Raw genomic sequence first — 18,094 nt, 5'->3', positions numbered from 1 at the left:
ACCGTGTAGATTAAGCCCTTAGTGACATGGTTTAGTGGTGCCTTGACAGTCCTGGGGCAACGGTTGGTCTTCGTGATCTTAAAGGTCTTTTTCAAACTAGTCGATTCTGTGATTCCCTTTTATATTTAGATAAAAGCCAAACTCCCCTACTCTCACCGGGGGGGTGGGTGAGAGGGGTGGGGACAGGAAGCTTTAATCACATAACCCGAGAACTGTGGAAAAGCAACAAATCCACAACTCGCGGCCAAGCCTCCGGGGGCTCTCCCGCACCCCTCACATCCAAAATGCCGATAAGGACCGGAAACGCCCCGCTAAGGTCCCGGAGCGGGAGCGGGGGGAGGCACGGCGGCCGCCCGGGGTTTAAATGCCCCGCGGGGGGCGGGCCGGCAGCGCGGCTCCGCCCGCTTCCCCCGCCCCGTTCAGCTGACAGCGGGGCCGCTCGCTGCCCGTCCGCCCGTCGCTGCCGGAGCTGCTGCTCGGTGCCCGCCCGCCACGGTCTGCGCGCCCCCGCCGGGGATGGGGGGCGGCGCGCCGTGACCGGCCCCCGGGCGCGTCCCCGCCGCGCAGAGCCGCGCTGCCGCAGGGAGCCGCCGCCGCCGGCGGGATGAGCGGGAGCGGCGCCCCCGGGCCCGGCGCGGCTCCTTGCCGCTTCGCCCACTACTTCGTGCTGTGCGGCATCGACGCGGAGAGCGGGCTGGAGCCCGACGAGCTGGCAGGTGAGAGGCAGCGGCGGGGCCCGGCGCGGCGCGGAGGCCTCGCCCGCACCCGCACCGCTGCGGCTGGCCGCGGCCCGGCGGGCTTTTGGGATCCGCTGCCTCAAAATGTCTGCGCCCCCCGAGGAGGGGCGAAGGGAGCAGGAGGGAGGAAGGGGGTCTCCGAGCCGGCAGAAGCCGCGGGGAGGGAGCAACTTGGAAGGATGAGGCGCCCGCCGAGGGTCCGGGAGAGCATCCCGTGAAGCGCAGCGTTTGCTGGTCGGTCGGTCGGCCGCCGGGATGCGCCCTCCCAGCAGGCAGGGCCCCGCGACCCGCCGTTGGCCCTGGTCCCTAATGGTGGAAGGGAAAAGGCAGCTCCCGGCGGTGGGCTGCGACTGAGGGGAGAAGGGTACCAGGGGTTACGAGATTGAAGGGAGCCGAGTGACCCAGGTTTCTGTTGGGGCAGATGGATTTTCTTCCCTATTTGCGCTGGAAAAGGGGGAGGGTAGGACGGGGGATCTGGAAAGAACTGAATAAAATAATAGAATCACATCTTTAATTATGCTGCTTTATTCACATCTTATGTATATTCAGAAATAGTCTTCCTGCATCCTTCCTTCCTCCTCCACCCCTGAAAATGTTACAGAATCTAAGAACAAAATTATTACTATGGGATCTAACACATTAACCAAAGTGTTTATTTTTGGAGGGTTAATGACTGGATGTGAGCTGGTTATGTTGCCATGAGGCAGTATTTCTTCCTAAATGTCACTTTTGTTTATGTAAAAAGAACTGTTCAAGTCGTGATTTCACATAGAGAATTAGATTGCCTGTAAGCTTAATAACGGGGCTGAATGCATGGGAGCTAAACGTTTCCTCCTTGAGTTAGGAGTCTGAAAGCGCTTAAGTGCTTACGGTTTGCTGTTCCTATGCGCTCGCACTGCAGGCAAATGTGGCCGAAGCTGAAAGCAGCATTGCTGGCACGGTGGGCACCTCTGGGGGTGAGATCGCGGCAGGGTCTCCACTGCTATTGCGTCAGGCAGCACCTTGCCTTCTGGCTGTGCAAGAGAAAGACTTGATGGTCTGTATCACTGATCAGTGTACCCTGGCTGAAGTTCATACGTTTGTCACCTGTAAAAGGGGTGGACCTGGCATTCCAAGGAGCTTTGTCTTAATAAGGGCTACTTAAATCTTTTCTCTTTGTGGTGAGCACACACTAGAGGTAGCCCAGGGATCGCCAAGTTGAAGCATTAGCCAGACGTGCTTTAATCTCTGTTTGCTTTTACGCATGTACTAGTGACTGCAATTGTATGTTTTCAGTTTTGCTTCTTTTAGTAGCAAACTCCTGGCTCGTGAGCCATCTCCCAGCTGATGGCGTACAGGGTTTGGTTTGCATAGTATGACCTAGTGGGGTTTCAGCTACTTAAACTTTGAGTCATCTCGAACTCTTCTATCTGAAAATAAACTATTTTTAAAGCAGTGCTGGCTGTCAGGCTGAGCCTTCCCTGATGGGTGCCCAGACTTTCAAACTTGTCTTTTGCTATTTCCCAGCGAAATGCGCTGGCGTGTTCTTGGGGAGTGCTGCTCAAGGACAGCCAGAATGTGGTGGGCTCCTGCTTGGCTACAGGACTCATCTTTTATGGTGATTCAGTAGGTTTAGCTGAACTGCTCCAGCAACACTAAAGATTTCAAAGCTAAAGAAAGTCTCCCTCTTCATTTTTCAGCAAAAGAAAGACATTTTGGCACATCTGGTATACCCCTATTTATCCAATAGAATGCAACTGTGAATGATTTCAAAGAGAAATTACCAGAAGTAGTTGTTTTTAAAGCAAGTGGGGTTCTTTTTATTCCCTCCCCTTAATAGAAAATCACAAGTAGAAATGTCTTTGGTTTCAACTATGCAAGGTCCAGCAGTATGGCTCAAGCATACAATAATTGTTGGTAGTGCTAATTTGGAAGGCACTCTCAGTGCCTAGAAGGATGGGATATGATAGAGGAAGAAGTGGAGTAACAGAAATATGATGGGACTTAATATTGCCACTGAGCAATGTTATATTTTTAGGGACTCATGGCAGGAGCTTTCTGCTATCAGCTGGGAGCGCAGCAGTTGGAAATGTTAGGGAGGAACAGGGAGTGCTATGAGCCACAAATATAATGCAGCCATGGAAAAATTAACTCTGGTTTTAGATGTAGCTGAGGGGAGTATTAATGCCACTGTAGCAAGGCAGTAGCAACATCCCATCTAGAAATCTGTGTTACAGGTTTCAAAACCCCGAGTTACTACAATTGAATTCCTTACCAGAATAGGTGGGGAGAAAGATGCTCAGGGAAGAAGAAAGTCTGTTGTATCACAGGAAACCCACAAATGAAGGCTATTTCTTTCTTAAAATGCTCTTACAGTGTTTCGTAGAAGGAAATGATCCTGTTCTTTCAGTATTAAGTTAGGATAGCTTTCCACCTTGCTCTCCTTGTGCTTAAAGAGCTTGTTGAGGTAAGTCACAGCATCAATGAAGAGCTGCTGTGACTTAAGCCGCTGCACAGATCATCCCCAATTTAGCAAAAAAGTAATCAAGAACCTGCTTATCTCCACACGTGTGAATCCCTTAGCAGCTGGTGTATGCGCAGCGCCTTGCGTAAGCCAGGTCTGACCTAGTGGAACTGCGCCAGGGCTGAGCAGAGGAGCATGAGAGGGGGTGAGCTGAGCACGAGAGGAGCTCTGCTGCTGCCCCGGAGGCTGCAGGGCCCCTTCTGTGAACAGAGAAGCAGAAGTTACAAAATCCTCAAGGGATTTTCAGCTTCCAGATGGGCACGCTGGTGATGAGCTGAGGCACAGGCACCTCGCTCGGGTACGTGGCGTGCTAAGGAGCTGCCGGTGAGTCAGCTCTGGTGTCATCTGGAGCTCCCTGACCTGCGCCCTCCCAGCGCTGGGGACAGCCCGGGAACCACCCCGTGTGAAAGCTTTCTATGCCTGACGGCTGAAACACAAAGTCCCTTTCCGTGCAAACCCACTGCAGTAAAACCAAAACCGAACAAACCCACAGCAAAAAAGTCATCTACTGCATCAGGCATCAAGTGAAATGTTTCGGTGATGCTCTTGGAGGCGGGGTGAAGAACTACCTTTTTAATTCTTTTTGTAAAGCCGTTAGGTTTATTCACAAACTGAAATAAAACCAAGGTTTTAAAATTGCATAAGGTCTTGACATGCCTTTAGGGAAGAGTGACTTGCTGTATAGTTCCTTGTTCCTGTGGATGCTCAGCACTTAAAATAAATTTGGTAGATGAGGATTTTCCACCACTCAAATGGTTCATTTTTCTTAGACTTTTTTTTTCTTTTGCATGTATGCTATTTTCTGGTAAGCTTCCCCCTCCTCCCCCCTCTTTTATTATTTTTCTTTTGCTCCACAGCTGACTTTTCAAATGGATTCATTTTTGGGTTTTAAATGAATTAATTTTGAAAAGTAAAAAGTTGTTTACCTAATTGCTCAACTCAGTAGTGCATGCAAGCATGCAGCAAAGTAGCGTATGGAGTATAATGCTGTCGAAACTCTTGTGGCACTATCAAAAAGCTGCCAGTCAAGGATGGAAGAACAAAAGTCTTTCTAGGACGTAGTTTCCTTTCCTCCCTCATGTAAGCACTTAATAGAGAGGTCAGTGAAGAAAAATGGGGTATTTGATGTAAAATATCTTGAAAAGCATGAAAATTTCAGTATTGGGTTTTGTGCCCTGTTGAACTCCACTAAAATAGGATGAAGGGAGCTTTTCTCTCATATTCAGGGCTGATGGAAAATACGTTTCAGTTCACTTAAAGCTGCATGCCTACTTCTTTCAGGTAAAGCCATTTTGAGACTATATCAGCCTTGGAATTGCATGAGCTTAAATGAACTCGTTATAGTAGGTATTTAACATTGCCTTAAACAAAAAGACCTAATTGTTCATCAAATTGTTTCTATTAAATATTTTGTCATACTATATGAACTTTATAAGTGTATGAGCAAGGCATGAGATTTTTCTGGCTGTAGTGGATTTTACATTTTGCTTTGAGATCATGTTAAATTTTATAGTCTCTTGTTACAGAGTGTCACAAACTACAATTTAGCAAAATCCAGAATACATGTGACTCAAGAAGAAAATTAAGTATCTTTTATTGGGGAAATAATTTAGTGCTCTGGAGGAACGTAGAGAGAGAATTAGAGATGGGAGTTCTGTTCCCAAGTGGAAGGTCTGGTCTGTGCTCCATTGAGGATGCTGTTGCTGGAGCAATTTGGAGGAAGAGAGGATGCAATAAGCTGGCATGGGAACTGTGGCCTGAAGGACCACGTTGGATGGTGCCTTCTGCATCTCAGAACATGCATGTTGGTTGAGTTGTGGTAGCTTTCTTGCTGTGTGAAATGAAAAGTTTTATAGCTGATTTTCCACATATAAACCATAAAATATTACCTCAAGACTATGCTTACAGTGATGAGATATTCCATTATCTTGTCTGGTAACATATTTTGCATTGTCTAGTTTTAACTATTGCATAATATAAGTTTCCCTATCTTATTGTCCTGGTTCAATGTATTCTTTAAAACTGTAGAGAGTTTTACTCTACATTTAAGACAAAATTTTTTTTTTTCCTTTATTTCTTTTAGTTTATGATGAGCAAAGCTGAGAGTGCTTACTGGCCATGCGCATTGAAAATGCTGAGTGTCTTGGGCAAAATAAACACTACTCCTACCTCATGCTGTTTCCCTACAGATATGCAGGTATAGGAATTAACTTCCCCCCAATGAAATGTTACTTCAGTTCATAGTGTTGAAAGCCAAACAGGGCATGCTGCAGTCTGGCAAACTGTGCCTCTTATCTAGTAGGCTCTTATTTTTAGAAACCTAAAAGACTTTTTGTCCTTGTGTGCGCTTGGCACCTGTGTGCTCGCGCCTTGCAGAGTCTCCCTGCAGCCCGTGCGCTTCTCCGTCGCGCTTCCTTCGTGCCGAGTCACCCTGCAGTGCCTGGTGGCATTACTACAGTGATACAACTTCTTGTGTGCATGGCTCTTCTGAAAATAGGTGACTGGGTTTTTTCCTCGTTAACTGGAAATAGACTGTGAAATTTCCCTTGACAAAGGAATTTCTGAACAGTTGCGGTTCCTGTTCATAACTTACTCAGTTGCCATAAATGAAAAGTGGCTACAGGAGTTTTGCTTTTCATTTTTAAGTACAGTCCAGCATTGCACAAAGCATTTTTTTAGGGATTATCCAGGTTAAGTAACCTGAATGCAGATAAGAGTGGTAGAAGTAGAGGAGAAGATGGCTTATGCTGTACAGCTTCACAAGACTTAACTTGCCCCTCAGAAGCAGTTGCAGAAGATTGTTGAGGATTTCTGATCATTATAGGGCTTGTGAGAGGGAAGGAACTCAAGCATTTCTCCTGGCCCCTTGAGAAGCAACACTCAGATGCATCACTCAATCTTCTGAATTCATGGCTAGAATAAGCAAGTCTTGTGAATGAAGGACTGGATGAAGTAGCTGGCTTATGCAAGTAACTTGGGTTTTGTAAATTGCCATAATAAACAAGGAATCACTGGGTATACATTTAGGAAACCTGCCTGATAAAAATCTAAGCTTGGTTAATATTTTGTTCATGTGAAAACACTTGGTCTGCATAAGTGTTGCGTTTCTGGTTAAAGAGAGTATGGAGGTAATACCTTCTGTGGAACCTCAACTCAATGCTGAAACAGAAATAATAGAAATAATGTTTTGTGTCTGCTCTCTTCTGCGTCTTTAAAAGTGGTAACATGGATAGTTGCTGTAATGGTTTATTCTTAAACATGGGGGGTTTTGGTTGGTTGGGGTTTTTCTTGCTACTAGGGAAAAATAGAATTCCATTGTAATACCACACAGATTTATTTCTTATTTAATAGATTCTGAATTATACATTAAAGACTTAGCTTCTGTAGGAGGATTTCTGCAGCCAAAGGAAACGGTGCTTTATATAAAGAATTGTCAATATTATTGACAAGTATGATCTTCAGTTATAGTTACCTTTAATAAGGAGTAACTCTTTTGCTTACTTGGATAACAGACTATTTGTGGAATTGCAAATGGCTGTGATGTGTTATTATGCTATAGTAATAGTGCTTTCATTCTCTATATGTGCCAGAGAGACACTGGATGTAAATGCTCCCCCAGTCGTGGCGTGACTATTCTGTTATACATTTGCCTTCATCTAAGTTTTTTATACTGTATTCCTTTGAAAATAAGGTATTGATTGGATTGGAAAAACATCATTATTCCTATCAATAGCACAGACTCAGTAATGCGAAACCAGAGAGCATTCCTTGTACTTTTTTTTTTTTGCCAGATAAGCTGCTGTTTTAATTTCCATTTAGAAAGACTAAACCTTCTTTCGCCCTCGGAGGCAGTTTCACTGCCAGCATCTGTTGCAGTAGCACTGGAGAAGGTGTGACCATGTGAGGAGTCTTTTTTGTCAGTGAAAATCCTGGTAACCAGTCTGTTAATGTTGCAGTAGGTAGCCTTTTTCCTTCACATGGTGTAAATGGCAGTTGTAATGGGAGTGCTGGCAGGCAGAATGGCTGAGCTGCTGCTGTCCTTTATAAGAACGACCTAAATCCAACCCTAATCTCGTTCCTGCGCATCAGCCTGAATTCGCTGCTTCCATCCTGGTGGCTTAGTGGTCCTGGTGGCTTAGTGGTGCAGTGGCTGGGGAGAGCCGGGGCCCCTGGGACTACAGCTACCTGCCTTGGGCAAAGAGCACTGACGGGCAGACGTGTACATGACCTGAAGAGCATGACAGTGCCTGATCAGGATCATTGCGGCTGGGTGTTAGTAGGCAGTGTGAGGAAATACGGTGATTTGAGCCTACGTTGGAGGGGAAGGTCCCTGTTGCCAGCAGACAGAGGCTCCTGAGTTGATGTCCACCTCTGCAGTGGTCCTCACAGCGCTGGAGGATGGTAGCATCTGGGGGAAGGAGATACCCACCCCTCTGAAAATGGGAGAGCAGAAATAGTGAACATGTCAGAATTGCTCGTGGCAATTCATGATTGTGGTATTAATTTCTTTGCTCAGCTGTTTGCCCCAGCTTCCTGTCCTCGCCAGAGAGGAAGCCTTCCTGTCCTCGCCAGAGAGATTTCCCAGTGCTGCAGGAGCTCTGCCAGCACCCTGACACGCTGCCCACAGCAATCCTATGCCAACCTGGAGCTTGTCATAGGAATACCTCAAAAATAAGCTGCTTCAGGAGATGCTGAAATGCATGCAAGCCAGCAGGACAAGGGTGTCAGGGCTCTCTTGGCTGCCTTCTTTCACCTCCTTGTCATGCACTAATCAAGTTGTCCTTAATGCCAGCTCGTCCCTGAAACTTGCTGGCAAGTGTACAACCCACAAAGCCTTGGCGAGCGCTGGCGCTGGATATGTGGCTGGCACGCTGCTCGCTGCTGCAGTTGCTGATCTGTTGCAATGAGGGTTGGAGTCAATGAGAAATGTGAATGAAGGGGGAAAAACAACCCAACTGCACGTGAACTGTGATCCAGTTGATGCTATGGTGTTCGGCTGGTGGTATCTGAGGTCAGGTAGGACTGCTTACATATGTGGAAAGAAGATTACAGGTAGCTTGTTCAGCCATCTCTTGTGCACATGGGGAGGAACTGAATGCAGCAGTTGAAATATGTGAACCTGCATGAAGTCTGTGAGTGTAAATATTATTATTATTATTATAATTTATTTCAGTATCTACCTCTTGACCAGAAAATAGCAAATAAAATACGTATGGTAGGAAAACTTTCAAACAAGATTTGTTTGAAAAGCAAATTCAGTGCAGAAACAGTAGGCCTTTACTGTGGTATTTTGGTCACATTAGCCATACTGATAATATCAAAAGTGATTAGTGAAGAAATGATGATAGGCCATCACAGTAAAAGACACATACTGGAGAGATGACTAAAGTGTGACAGACTGCTGAGGTGTCAGATGCTGGCATGGCTGGAAGGAGCTTCTGTTACACTACCAGTATGAAAATATAAACAATTTATGCTCCTTGCTTGGAGTCAAAGATAGTTTTACTCAGCTCAGATCATTATATCTTAGCTGAGGCCTTTCTCATCTTTCTCATTAGGATGTCCTAGGCTTGATGAAGGTGCCCGGCTGGAAACATGAAGCCATGCTGCTTCGAGGCGTGAGGTTTTGCTTTTTCCTCCTATCTCCACCAACCCAATCCATGAAAAATAACATCAAACCATCCAAACAGATGCTGAAAGAGTGAGAGGGAAAGAGCATTCCCTTGCTAATACGTACTCTATGTAGAGTTGGTTTGAAGGACTTTGCTACATCTCAGTGACCTGCTTTGAGTGACAGTATAAAAATTAACACTTAGTAGAATATAGTATTGGAAAGAGAGGTCTGGTTTTGGTGGATCTGTAGAGAAAACTTTTTCTCTTGCAAATGAACAACCTTCACAGTTTCATGCAAAAATGTCAGCAGTTCTTGGTCTGTGTTCACAGGCAATTTAAAAATATGTCAATCTTGAAGAGTGAGCTCCCCTGCTTCCCCTTGGAGCATGAACTTGGCTTTGCTTTACAGTCATATTATTCGTCAAATTGCAATAATAATTCTGGGACCTAGTAGCAGTTAAAAAATAAAAATAAAAAGCAAAACCCTAAATAAGCTTTGTATCAAATGGAGTCAAATCATGCTTTGAAGCTGGGTGAGTCGTAGGTTGCAGAGCATGAAAACTAGAAGAATCCTCATTCCAGCCCCTTCTTGGTATTCTCTTGTCATGTTAAATACTAACATGTGGAAGGGTAAGGGGGCTTAATCTGAAACACCATTCTGTGTAAACAATGACAGGATTAAAAGAAAAGAAAAAAAAGTAAAGCTTAACTGTCATGGGTGTGTAGAGGCTGCTGCTTTTCATGGGTGACTGAAATAATTTGTATAAATTTGCATTTTCCCCCTAGCATCTATATAAACCTATGCTCATTTCCATGCATAGCTATTTTCACGTACAAACTGATTGGCATGCATTGGCATGTGATGTAATGCAATGTTACCTGTGTTAGCAGTAATTGTAGTTACAAGGAAAAAGCAAGCATCACCATGGATGCTCCTGAGACGGGGCTGTCTAGGTGTAAGAAGTGCCTCAATTCTCTTGTCACAAAAAGGCAAGAGATTGAGCTCTTTGTAATGGAACAATGAAATGAAGCGCTCACTGAACTGAGAATTTCTCAATGAAATATTGATCCAATGGGTCAAGCAGTTTGCTTTGGACTGACCAACATTTGGGATGCAGCTGGAGCCTGCTGGGGGAGGATGCTGCTTTCACGGTTGAAATAGGTATTGCTTTCACTGACTTTAGATGTCTGATGGGTTCTGGAGCCCAGGTTCTTGCTAGCCTGGAGACCGTCTGGAGGTCCAAATCCCTGATTCAAGAGCCTACCCTCCTGCTTTTTTCTCCAGGTTGCTGCTGAAATGAATCCATTCAGATGGTGTAAATACCTTCTGTGGGGCCCTCTGGTCTCTCGTGGGATACTCAGGAAAGATAATTGGGATTTATTTTTTTAAATTCAAACTATGAAGTATTTGAGGAAAGAATGAAATATACAATTGAGTAAATATTTGGCTTTTCATTGTTGAGGGAGGGGCAGATTTGCTGATTACTTAGTTCTTTGCACAATACTATTTTTTATCAGTATTCCCACTGGGTATTCTTGTTTGGTTTATGCAGTGCAATACTCTGACATGAATTTAAAATTACAAACAATTTTATGCTTAAAAACAAAGCATCAGCTCTGTTGTGTTAGCATAGACTTTCAGGTGTGGTGCTGGCTGGCATGGGGAGAGATGAAAGGCTGATGCCCAGTTTATAGAATGGGACTTTTTGTAATGTAGATGTTGTGCCTTCTCATTTTGTTTATTCTTCCAGTCTAACGATTTGAAAATATACAGCACCAAGTATGTGGAGAAGAATTCTCACCTTTTATTAAAAAAAACAACTAAACAAACAAACATCCAAACAAAACACCCAAACCCCTAAAATGTTGTGTAGTCATATGAAGATGAAATGGCTGGTTGTGACTCACAGTGCTTAAAAACTGCCAGGTGCTTTGTAAAATGACTGATGGTGGATGTATGCTCTGTCACAGAGCCTTGAAAGGGTGTATTCTGCTGTACATTTTGCCTTGTAAACACTTCAAGAATGTCAAGGCCAGCAAGAATGGTACTATGGGGCCTTTAATGCACCCGTTTTCAGGTTGTCAGCCTTTGTCTCTAACGACTAGTGTTATGAATCTATTAAGGGAGAGTATTTATCTCTGGAAAATAGGATAGCAGCCATTCAGCACAGATGAATTACATGTTTAGCCTTTTCCTAAGATGACGCTATTCGAGATAGGTTTGTCTTACTTGGCATTTGCAAATATGTTGAGTCTTTCTGGCTTTAGCGAGTGAGATAGCAGATGTTGTTTGACTCTTAATTCAAGCAGGGATGTGTAGTCTAGTGTTTCTATCTCAAATCAAGGAATGACTAAGAGCTAAAGAATCCCAGTATAAGGAATGCTATTAAGTAATAATTTTTTCCTGTATAAGTATGAACATCTGCATAGGGTGAGGCAGCTGTAGCTGTGGTCTGCTGTCGCGCTTAGCAAAAGGGGAACGGTGATGGGAGATGTTAACTTTTGTAATAGCAGTTCTGGTTAATAACTTACTGTCATTTCTATGCCTGTGTCTTTATTTCCTTTCTTCTTAATGCTGCCCGCAGGGTGGTGAGTTGGGAGGGGAAAGAGCGAGCCCTGTTGAAAATTGCTCAGTCTAACACACTGTTAAAACAACGACAAAAAACCTCTCTAACTTAATGCGGGCTGAACTTCCCATGAAAACTCTGCCTTAATGAGCTCGGACCCCTCAGCCCTGCTTTGTCCCTGTCAGCAGGTGAGAAAGAGCTGAGGTCCCTGGCGTGGGTGCCCTGGCTGTGACCCAGGGCTCAGGGCTCTGATTAGTTCAGCTCTTGTGCTTTCAGCAGGAATAAGAATGAGAAAACGTCTTGGGGCCTGGATGTATTCATGTTCCTTGCCTGCAGGTCTGTGCTGGCGCGGGAGGAGGCATTTGCCCAGGAGCTGTGGAGAAAAGCCACAGATTTAGGTCTGTCCCAGAGCTGAGAATGAATTGCTTGGAGCAACTATCACAGTGGAATGTCCAAGATACATCATATTTGATAGCGGTGAAGATCTGAAAATGATTCGCAATTCAAAATCTGCCTTGGGTTTCAGTTATTGGTTAGTATTTTATCAGCACTTCATGCCAATGACTTCTGACTGTGTCCCAGCATTGCTCGTGGTGCGCTGGAAGGAAAGCTGACGCTAAGCAGGAGACCATCTGTGTTGTTAATAGTACAGTGTTATCACGCTCAAAGCTCAGCTTGTGATTGATAACATGATCACACTAGACCTGTTTCCTCCTTTAAAAAAAAAAAAAAGCCAAAAAACCAATCCTACAAAACAGTCTGTTTCCTTATCCACCAACTTCTGAGCACACAGATCAATTTAATTTTGTCAGAGGTGAAATTGTAAAGATATGGCGGTTTTTTTGGTGAAGTCCCTGCAGCCAGAGCAGAGATCCTAATTAACCTTCCAATAATACAAAGGCTGTGGGGAAAGCAGTAGCACTTTATAAAGCAAGAGAGGCCCCTCCACGTGAGTATCCTGGCAGGCTAATTGGCAGCCTCATAGCTGGGATCCAGGCAGAGCGTGCGTTGCCCCTTGCCCATCTGGTGGGTTGGGGAATGAAGGGTAACTCGTGGTGCTGGGGGGAAGGAGGGAAGATCAGAGCTAACAGGCTTGTGTGAGCAAAAGGCGCTACAGATGAGAGGTCCTGGTGTCCTGTCATGTAATTCCTGGTGCTTTTCACCCATACCTGTGAAACCATACAACTGTGTTAATGCCATCTTTCTTAGTCTTTCCTTCTCAGTCTCTGTTAGGGGAGCAATTCTGCTATAGCTCCTACAATGTGATAACAGGTGGTGGAAGCAAAGCTACGTCTGGTTGTTTGCTGGGCCCAAGCCCTTCCTCAAGCTGAATGGAAGGATGTAGGAGCTTGGCTGTGCTGGTGCTGTTGCATCCAAGAGATGCACCTAAGGAAAAGCACCTTCCTCCTCTTACTTCCCCCGCGCCCCCCAAATTGCACTGAATGGGAGATACAGCAGCAGAATATGCTGGGGAAGGGTGCTTTCTACTTTCTTTTGCCTTCTTAATCTTCCCCCTTCACACATTTAAAAACAAATCAGCTCATCTTCATGCGTTATTGTTTCTAAAAGGTATTCTGATCTTCTTGATAATATTGTTAAGAACCAACTGTATTCTGATATATTAAAGTGCTAATGATGCATAAGGAGTCATAAAACTGTATCATCCAGTGCATTAATTTTTCAGTAACACTAGTAAAAGGCAGTACAAGCGATGGTTAATCACTCTGCATGTAGGAGTTGTCTTGGAAGTAAATGGCAATATTCAGCTGAATCTGGCCACTGAAGCAGCCTAGAAGGAGATGGCATTGCCTTGCAGTGTAGAGGGGAGGTTGGCAATCCATGCTTGATTAATCTGCTGATACCAAAGTGGCATCGCTCCATGCTTCCAGCAAGCTTGTAACAGATGCAAGCATTAATGAGCCCCTGGGTAACAGAGACTGTGCTTGGGGGGTATGGGGGGAAATCAGAAAGAGTAAATGTTGCTGACTCAGTTTTTCTTTCTTATGTTCACTCTATGTATTTTTTGCAAGTACTGCTTAAGTAATTCCATGTTAAAGTGAGCATTTAAAAATGCCTCTCCATGTCACTAGCAGTAGCAGAGCTGTTTTGTGTGGTTTTGACTGGCTGGGTTATTTAAGCCTTTTTGTTTCCCTGAACTTTCTCTACCTGAAAAAATTTTTGGATCTTCAGATGCGAAAGACTGACTCTTGGTTAGTCGCTGACAGACTATGCTGAGTCCTAGTATGTTATAGAGAGAGGTTGGGGCCAAACCTCCCTCAGGGCCGGCCAAGTGGTCTGCTAAGCCATCTTCTTTTGAGCGGATTCGATTAACTGTGTAGAGGTCTCTGAGGGCTGATAATAATTTCCAGAAGGTTTGGAAATTATTCTAGCCTTAAGAGAAACCATTTCAGGAGGCTAACTTAGCTTTTGCAGGGTTGATTGTCTCCTATTTTCACTTTCTGAATATGTTTGATAAGAAAGGGATTGCAGCTAAATCTAAGCAAATTCTTGCATTCAGGACTTAAATTTCTGTCTTCTTTTCTTGCTTTCTGATAATCATCTTGCTAATGCATTTACATTCTACTCCTAAAATGCATTATCTGTTTTATTTTGTGGGAGGTCATTGGTTTCACAGTATTGTATAAAACTGAAACCAAATCCTCCTGTCTGCAGCTGCAGTGTTAAATAGAGCATCACTGTCATGTGGTGAGCATGGCTGTCAAAACACTTCGGGCAGAGTGGGTAACATGAACAGTTCTTCTATGTTAAATATTTATAGAAGAAAATGCAAACTCAGAATGCTGCCAGCAGACAGACGTACTGCTTAAATATATTGTTGTGTTGGTGAGGGCACGAATCTTTACTCTGCAGCTTTAGGAAGAAGACAGCGTGTTGTCTCTCCTTGCGCATGGGCTCAACAGTGTATTTTTTCTGCACATAAATATATATGTGCAGAAAAGGAACTGGGAGTTTAAAACTTCAGAAGATAAACAATAGCTCTACGCACAAGTGGTTTGACTGCCAGCTCTCCCAAAACAGGCTGTTCTCTTTGCCCACTGGTCTTCTACTACAACAGCAAAAGCTCCTCACAAGCCCAAGGGCCAGCACGTCTTTATTTCAGGTCCTCTGATGCAAACAGGTGGTGAACTACAAGCAGCGAGATACTGAAGAGAAAACCATGTAATTAAATCTGGCACTGTAGTATAATAAATCTTCTTGGTATTCTTTAGCTTTCTAGATGCCTTTCGAGCAATACACAATGGCTGTGATTAATGACTATTGTATTGTCTTAAATAATAAGCTTGAGCCTTCAGATAGGTGACATAATTTAGCCTTAATGAGCGTCAGCTTCATGTGTTTGATCTCAATGCTTTGAATTTCAGTGTCGTTGTTGCCATGTCCTTGAGAGATTGTTTTATGCCGAAGAAAACAGTAAAGGGGGATGTGAGGCAATTTCTATGAGAGTGTGAAGAATCCAACCAATCTGTTGCTCTGAGGACATTGACTTCTTTGTTGTATCTCATTTTTAAATACGCGAGATGAAAGCAGTTGTATCGTTCATAAACTGGACCCATTCTTATTGAGAGGGATTTTCTCTATGACAAAAGTATTCCTTGCTGGGAGGTGTCTGCTGACAGTACCAGTGATGGGTGTTTCCTTTTGTGTGTCAAGATGCACCAAGTACCCATAGCAGGGAAAAGGCTTTTCGATCCTTTCCACACCATCGCCCCATCCATCACCTCCTCAGCAGGCTTCTCTGTTGTTTCCTTCCTTGACTGAAGGCAGCAGCTCTTTGATATGAGCTCCTCTTCACATTTCTTTTTCCATTGCTTGGGTTCAGCTGACGCAGGAGGAAAAAAAACATCTTGCTGTCTTACCTGCAGCTACCTGTGAAGAGCTTTCCCTGTCTGTGTGTTGCCTATCTGCACAGCACTTCAGCAGAGCTGCAAACTGGGGGCTGAGAAACTACAAAGCAGATCAGACCTAATTATTCAGCTAGCTTAAGGGCCTTTCTTTCCTGCTTGGGATATGCACTCTTGACTGTGCGGGTAGTTTGACTGACATAGTATGCTGATTTCAAAGCCATTGCACAGCGCCACATAAATGCTTCAAACCCAAATCCATCTCCCTTTGGGCAGCCTGGACCAAAGGGGCAGCCCTCACGGCAGGGTTTGTTAGGGCTCCTAAGTGCAGGGTCAGTGCAGACTCTCCCCCTTGTTGTTATTTTTGTGAGGTTGGGGGGGAAAGGGATTTAAAATCCCTCACCCCTTTCCTATTAATTCTGACTCATTTTGTCTGGTTTAGCATTGTGGTAGAAAGAAACATAATGGATTTGTTAGGGTCAGTGCTTCACAATGTGACGGTTGACTTTGATGGGCGATAGGGCCTAGTTTGCCACTCCAGACAAAGGATTTGTAGATCTTGCAGGCTGCCATCTGTTTCTAAAAGCAAGTTTTTGTGAAGAAGGGATGCAGCTTGCATGCTGAAAAAGTTGGTATTTTTCTGAGAACTGCTGAGTCTTTGTATTTGAGCTTTTTATTTCAAAACTATGTACAGTTTATTAATAGCAGGACTCCCTTTGTGCCCTCTCTCAGGCAAGCTGGACATCCAAGTAACGTTAATGATGGATTGATGTCTTGTAAAATACTTGTGTTTTAGAACACATGTTCTCATCCCCCGAGAGTGTTCTACTCTCCAGCCCCCACCCAAGCTTTCTGAAATACAGTGTCTGGCTGCATTTGGGTTGCTTGCATTTATTCTGCTACATAAGAATATAAGGCACAGATTGGAGGAGAAAAAATGTTCAGCCTTTGTTTGACTTTTCACTTTTGCTGAAGCTTTGTCTTGTGCTCTCTTAAAAAGAACAGAAAAAAACATTGATCATACTCTGCCCCTATAATACAGACTGGAAACTCCTACTTTCCTGCAGTGATTCCACTGCAGAGTCTCTTAAATAAAGTGGCCAGCTGACCCGTAAGGCTTAGACATGCTGACAAGTATGGTCTATTTGCATGCCATGTGTTAACCTGACTGTTAATGGATTTTTTGTATGTATAACTACTAGAGGCAGAGCAGAGCGGCGCAATCCAGGTCTGGAGGGCAAGAAGACATCCTGCTGCAGGACTTAGTAAAAGTAATGAATAAAGCCTTTGCAGTTCTCTTCCTTCCAGCTGGAGATGTACAGTACTGCCAGCACTGATAAAGAGGTCCTGGCTTGCAATCCTGTCCGTTTATTTAGCCAGTCGCTGCCCTGATGCAATATGGGGGGGTTAATTCAGTCTTTCCTAACACTCCTATGGTGCATTTCTCCTTTTTTATTAAAGAGAGTGTGTGTGTGGGTGCTGTGGCTGTGCAGGTACACAGGTGCATCACTGAACGTGGGACTGGAAGTGCAGTGCTCCCTTGTTGTGGCAAGTGAGTTAATATGCTGCTGATTAATATCACATTAAGAGCGTGGTGGCTGCCAAAAGAAACTGGCCCCCAGACACAATAGCCTGCATACTGTGCCAAAAGGGCCTGCCTCCATAGCCATTCCATGCATCTCGGCATCCTCCTGCAAAACAGCATTTGCCACTGACTCTTGTTCTTTGTTCCTGCTGGTTGCCAGCCACCAGCAGAAAGCAGGCAAGCCACGTGGGGACTCGTGCTCCCATTGTTGGAGTGCTGCATTTCTGGCAGTTACTGGAATTAACCTTTTCTCCAATCTCACTCCCAGCCCTGGCAAGTAGCATGGAGCTGGGGGGTGGGGGCGGAGGGGGGCTGCCAGCTTGTCTGCACTGCCTGCCAGCAGGAGATGGAAACACGGCCATCAGCTGGTGAGCAGCACACCCAGCTCTGATTCCCTGCCCTGGCTTTCCTCACTGCTTAAGCAAAAGGGCTTTTCTTCCATGCAGGCAGCTGTGAAGAGAGGAAGATTTTTTTTTTTCTTTTCTTTTTCTTTTTTTCTTTTTAGGGAATCAAATGACTAAAATGACTGCCTTTGATGTGGTGGCCTGGTTCTGTAGCAAGCTTTCTGCCAGATTTTCCTCCTAAGTCTGTTAATGCCTCCTGCAGAGCAGCCACTGACTGCTTGTGGAAACCATGCCAGTGGCGTGGTTTTGCCTTGATCAATTCTTCCACCCCTTTGCAACCTCTGCGTTTATTCCTTATGCATGGCACTCTTCAGGATTTATCTTGAGAGGTGAAGAGAGAACCTGTATCCTTAGAGACCCCATCCTCAAACAGGTCAGGGCTGTTTTGTCAGAAGTGGTTCTGCAGCTGGTATGGAGCTCCTATGTTGAGGGAAGGCCACCTGTAGCACAAGTCCCTGTCTTGCTTCTGAGGAGTTGAGGTCTTCAGGGTCCAACGGGTGGCACAACAAGGCTGGAAAACTCTCCAAATAAATAGCTGAGGCCCAGAGAAGTAGCATTCCTGACAATTGAGCTCTTGCATAAAGACAAAAACTCATACATAGTAGGCAGTCTGATCACAGGCTGCTTCTACTAATATTGGCTTCTAGCTGCTCTGCCTGGACCTTCTGTGGAGTTCAAGTATTTTGCGAAGGAAGGGCTTGTCAAGTCCTGCCATGTAATCTAGCCATCTCAAGATAGCTGATGCTGGTGATTTTCTTTGGAGACATGTGATGGTTCAGTTATCACACGTATGCCTCAGGAGTGAGCCCATCCAGCTTGCTG

The 18,094-nt window shown here is 44.8% G+C and overlaps 1 protein-coding gene across 3 annotated transcripts in view; it reads left to right on the top strand.

Moving 5' to 3' along the window:
* Positions 1-435: 435 nt before the first annotated feature.
* Positions 436-18,094, top strand: part of DENND5B (DENN domain containing 5B) — a 115,673-nt gene continuing 98,014 nt past the window's right edge. For 2 of the 3 annotated variants that reach the window (XM_030479837.1, XM_030479840.1), the window contains exon 1: positions 562-716. In XM_030479837.1, coding sequence (XP_030335697.1) covers positions 605-716 — 112 coding nt within the window. In that variant the 5' untranslated portion in view covers positions 562-604. Of the gene's footprint in view, positions 717-18,094 lie in introns of all 3 variants that reach the window. The other variant, XM_030479838.1, reaches the window with a different exon arrangement.

Source organism: Strigops habroptila, chromosome 3 (assembly GCF_004027225.2).
Source record: "Strigops habroptila isolate Jane chromosome 3, bStrHab1.2.pri, whole genome shotgun sequence".
Lineage (NCBI taxonomy): Eukaryota > Metazoa > Chordata > Aves > Psittaciformes > Psittacidae > Strigops > Strigops habroptila.
Note: the sequence above shows the minus strand (reverse complement) of the source record. Positions and strands in the feature narration are given on the sequence as shown.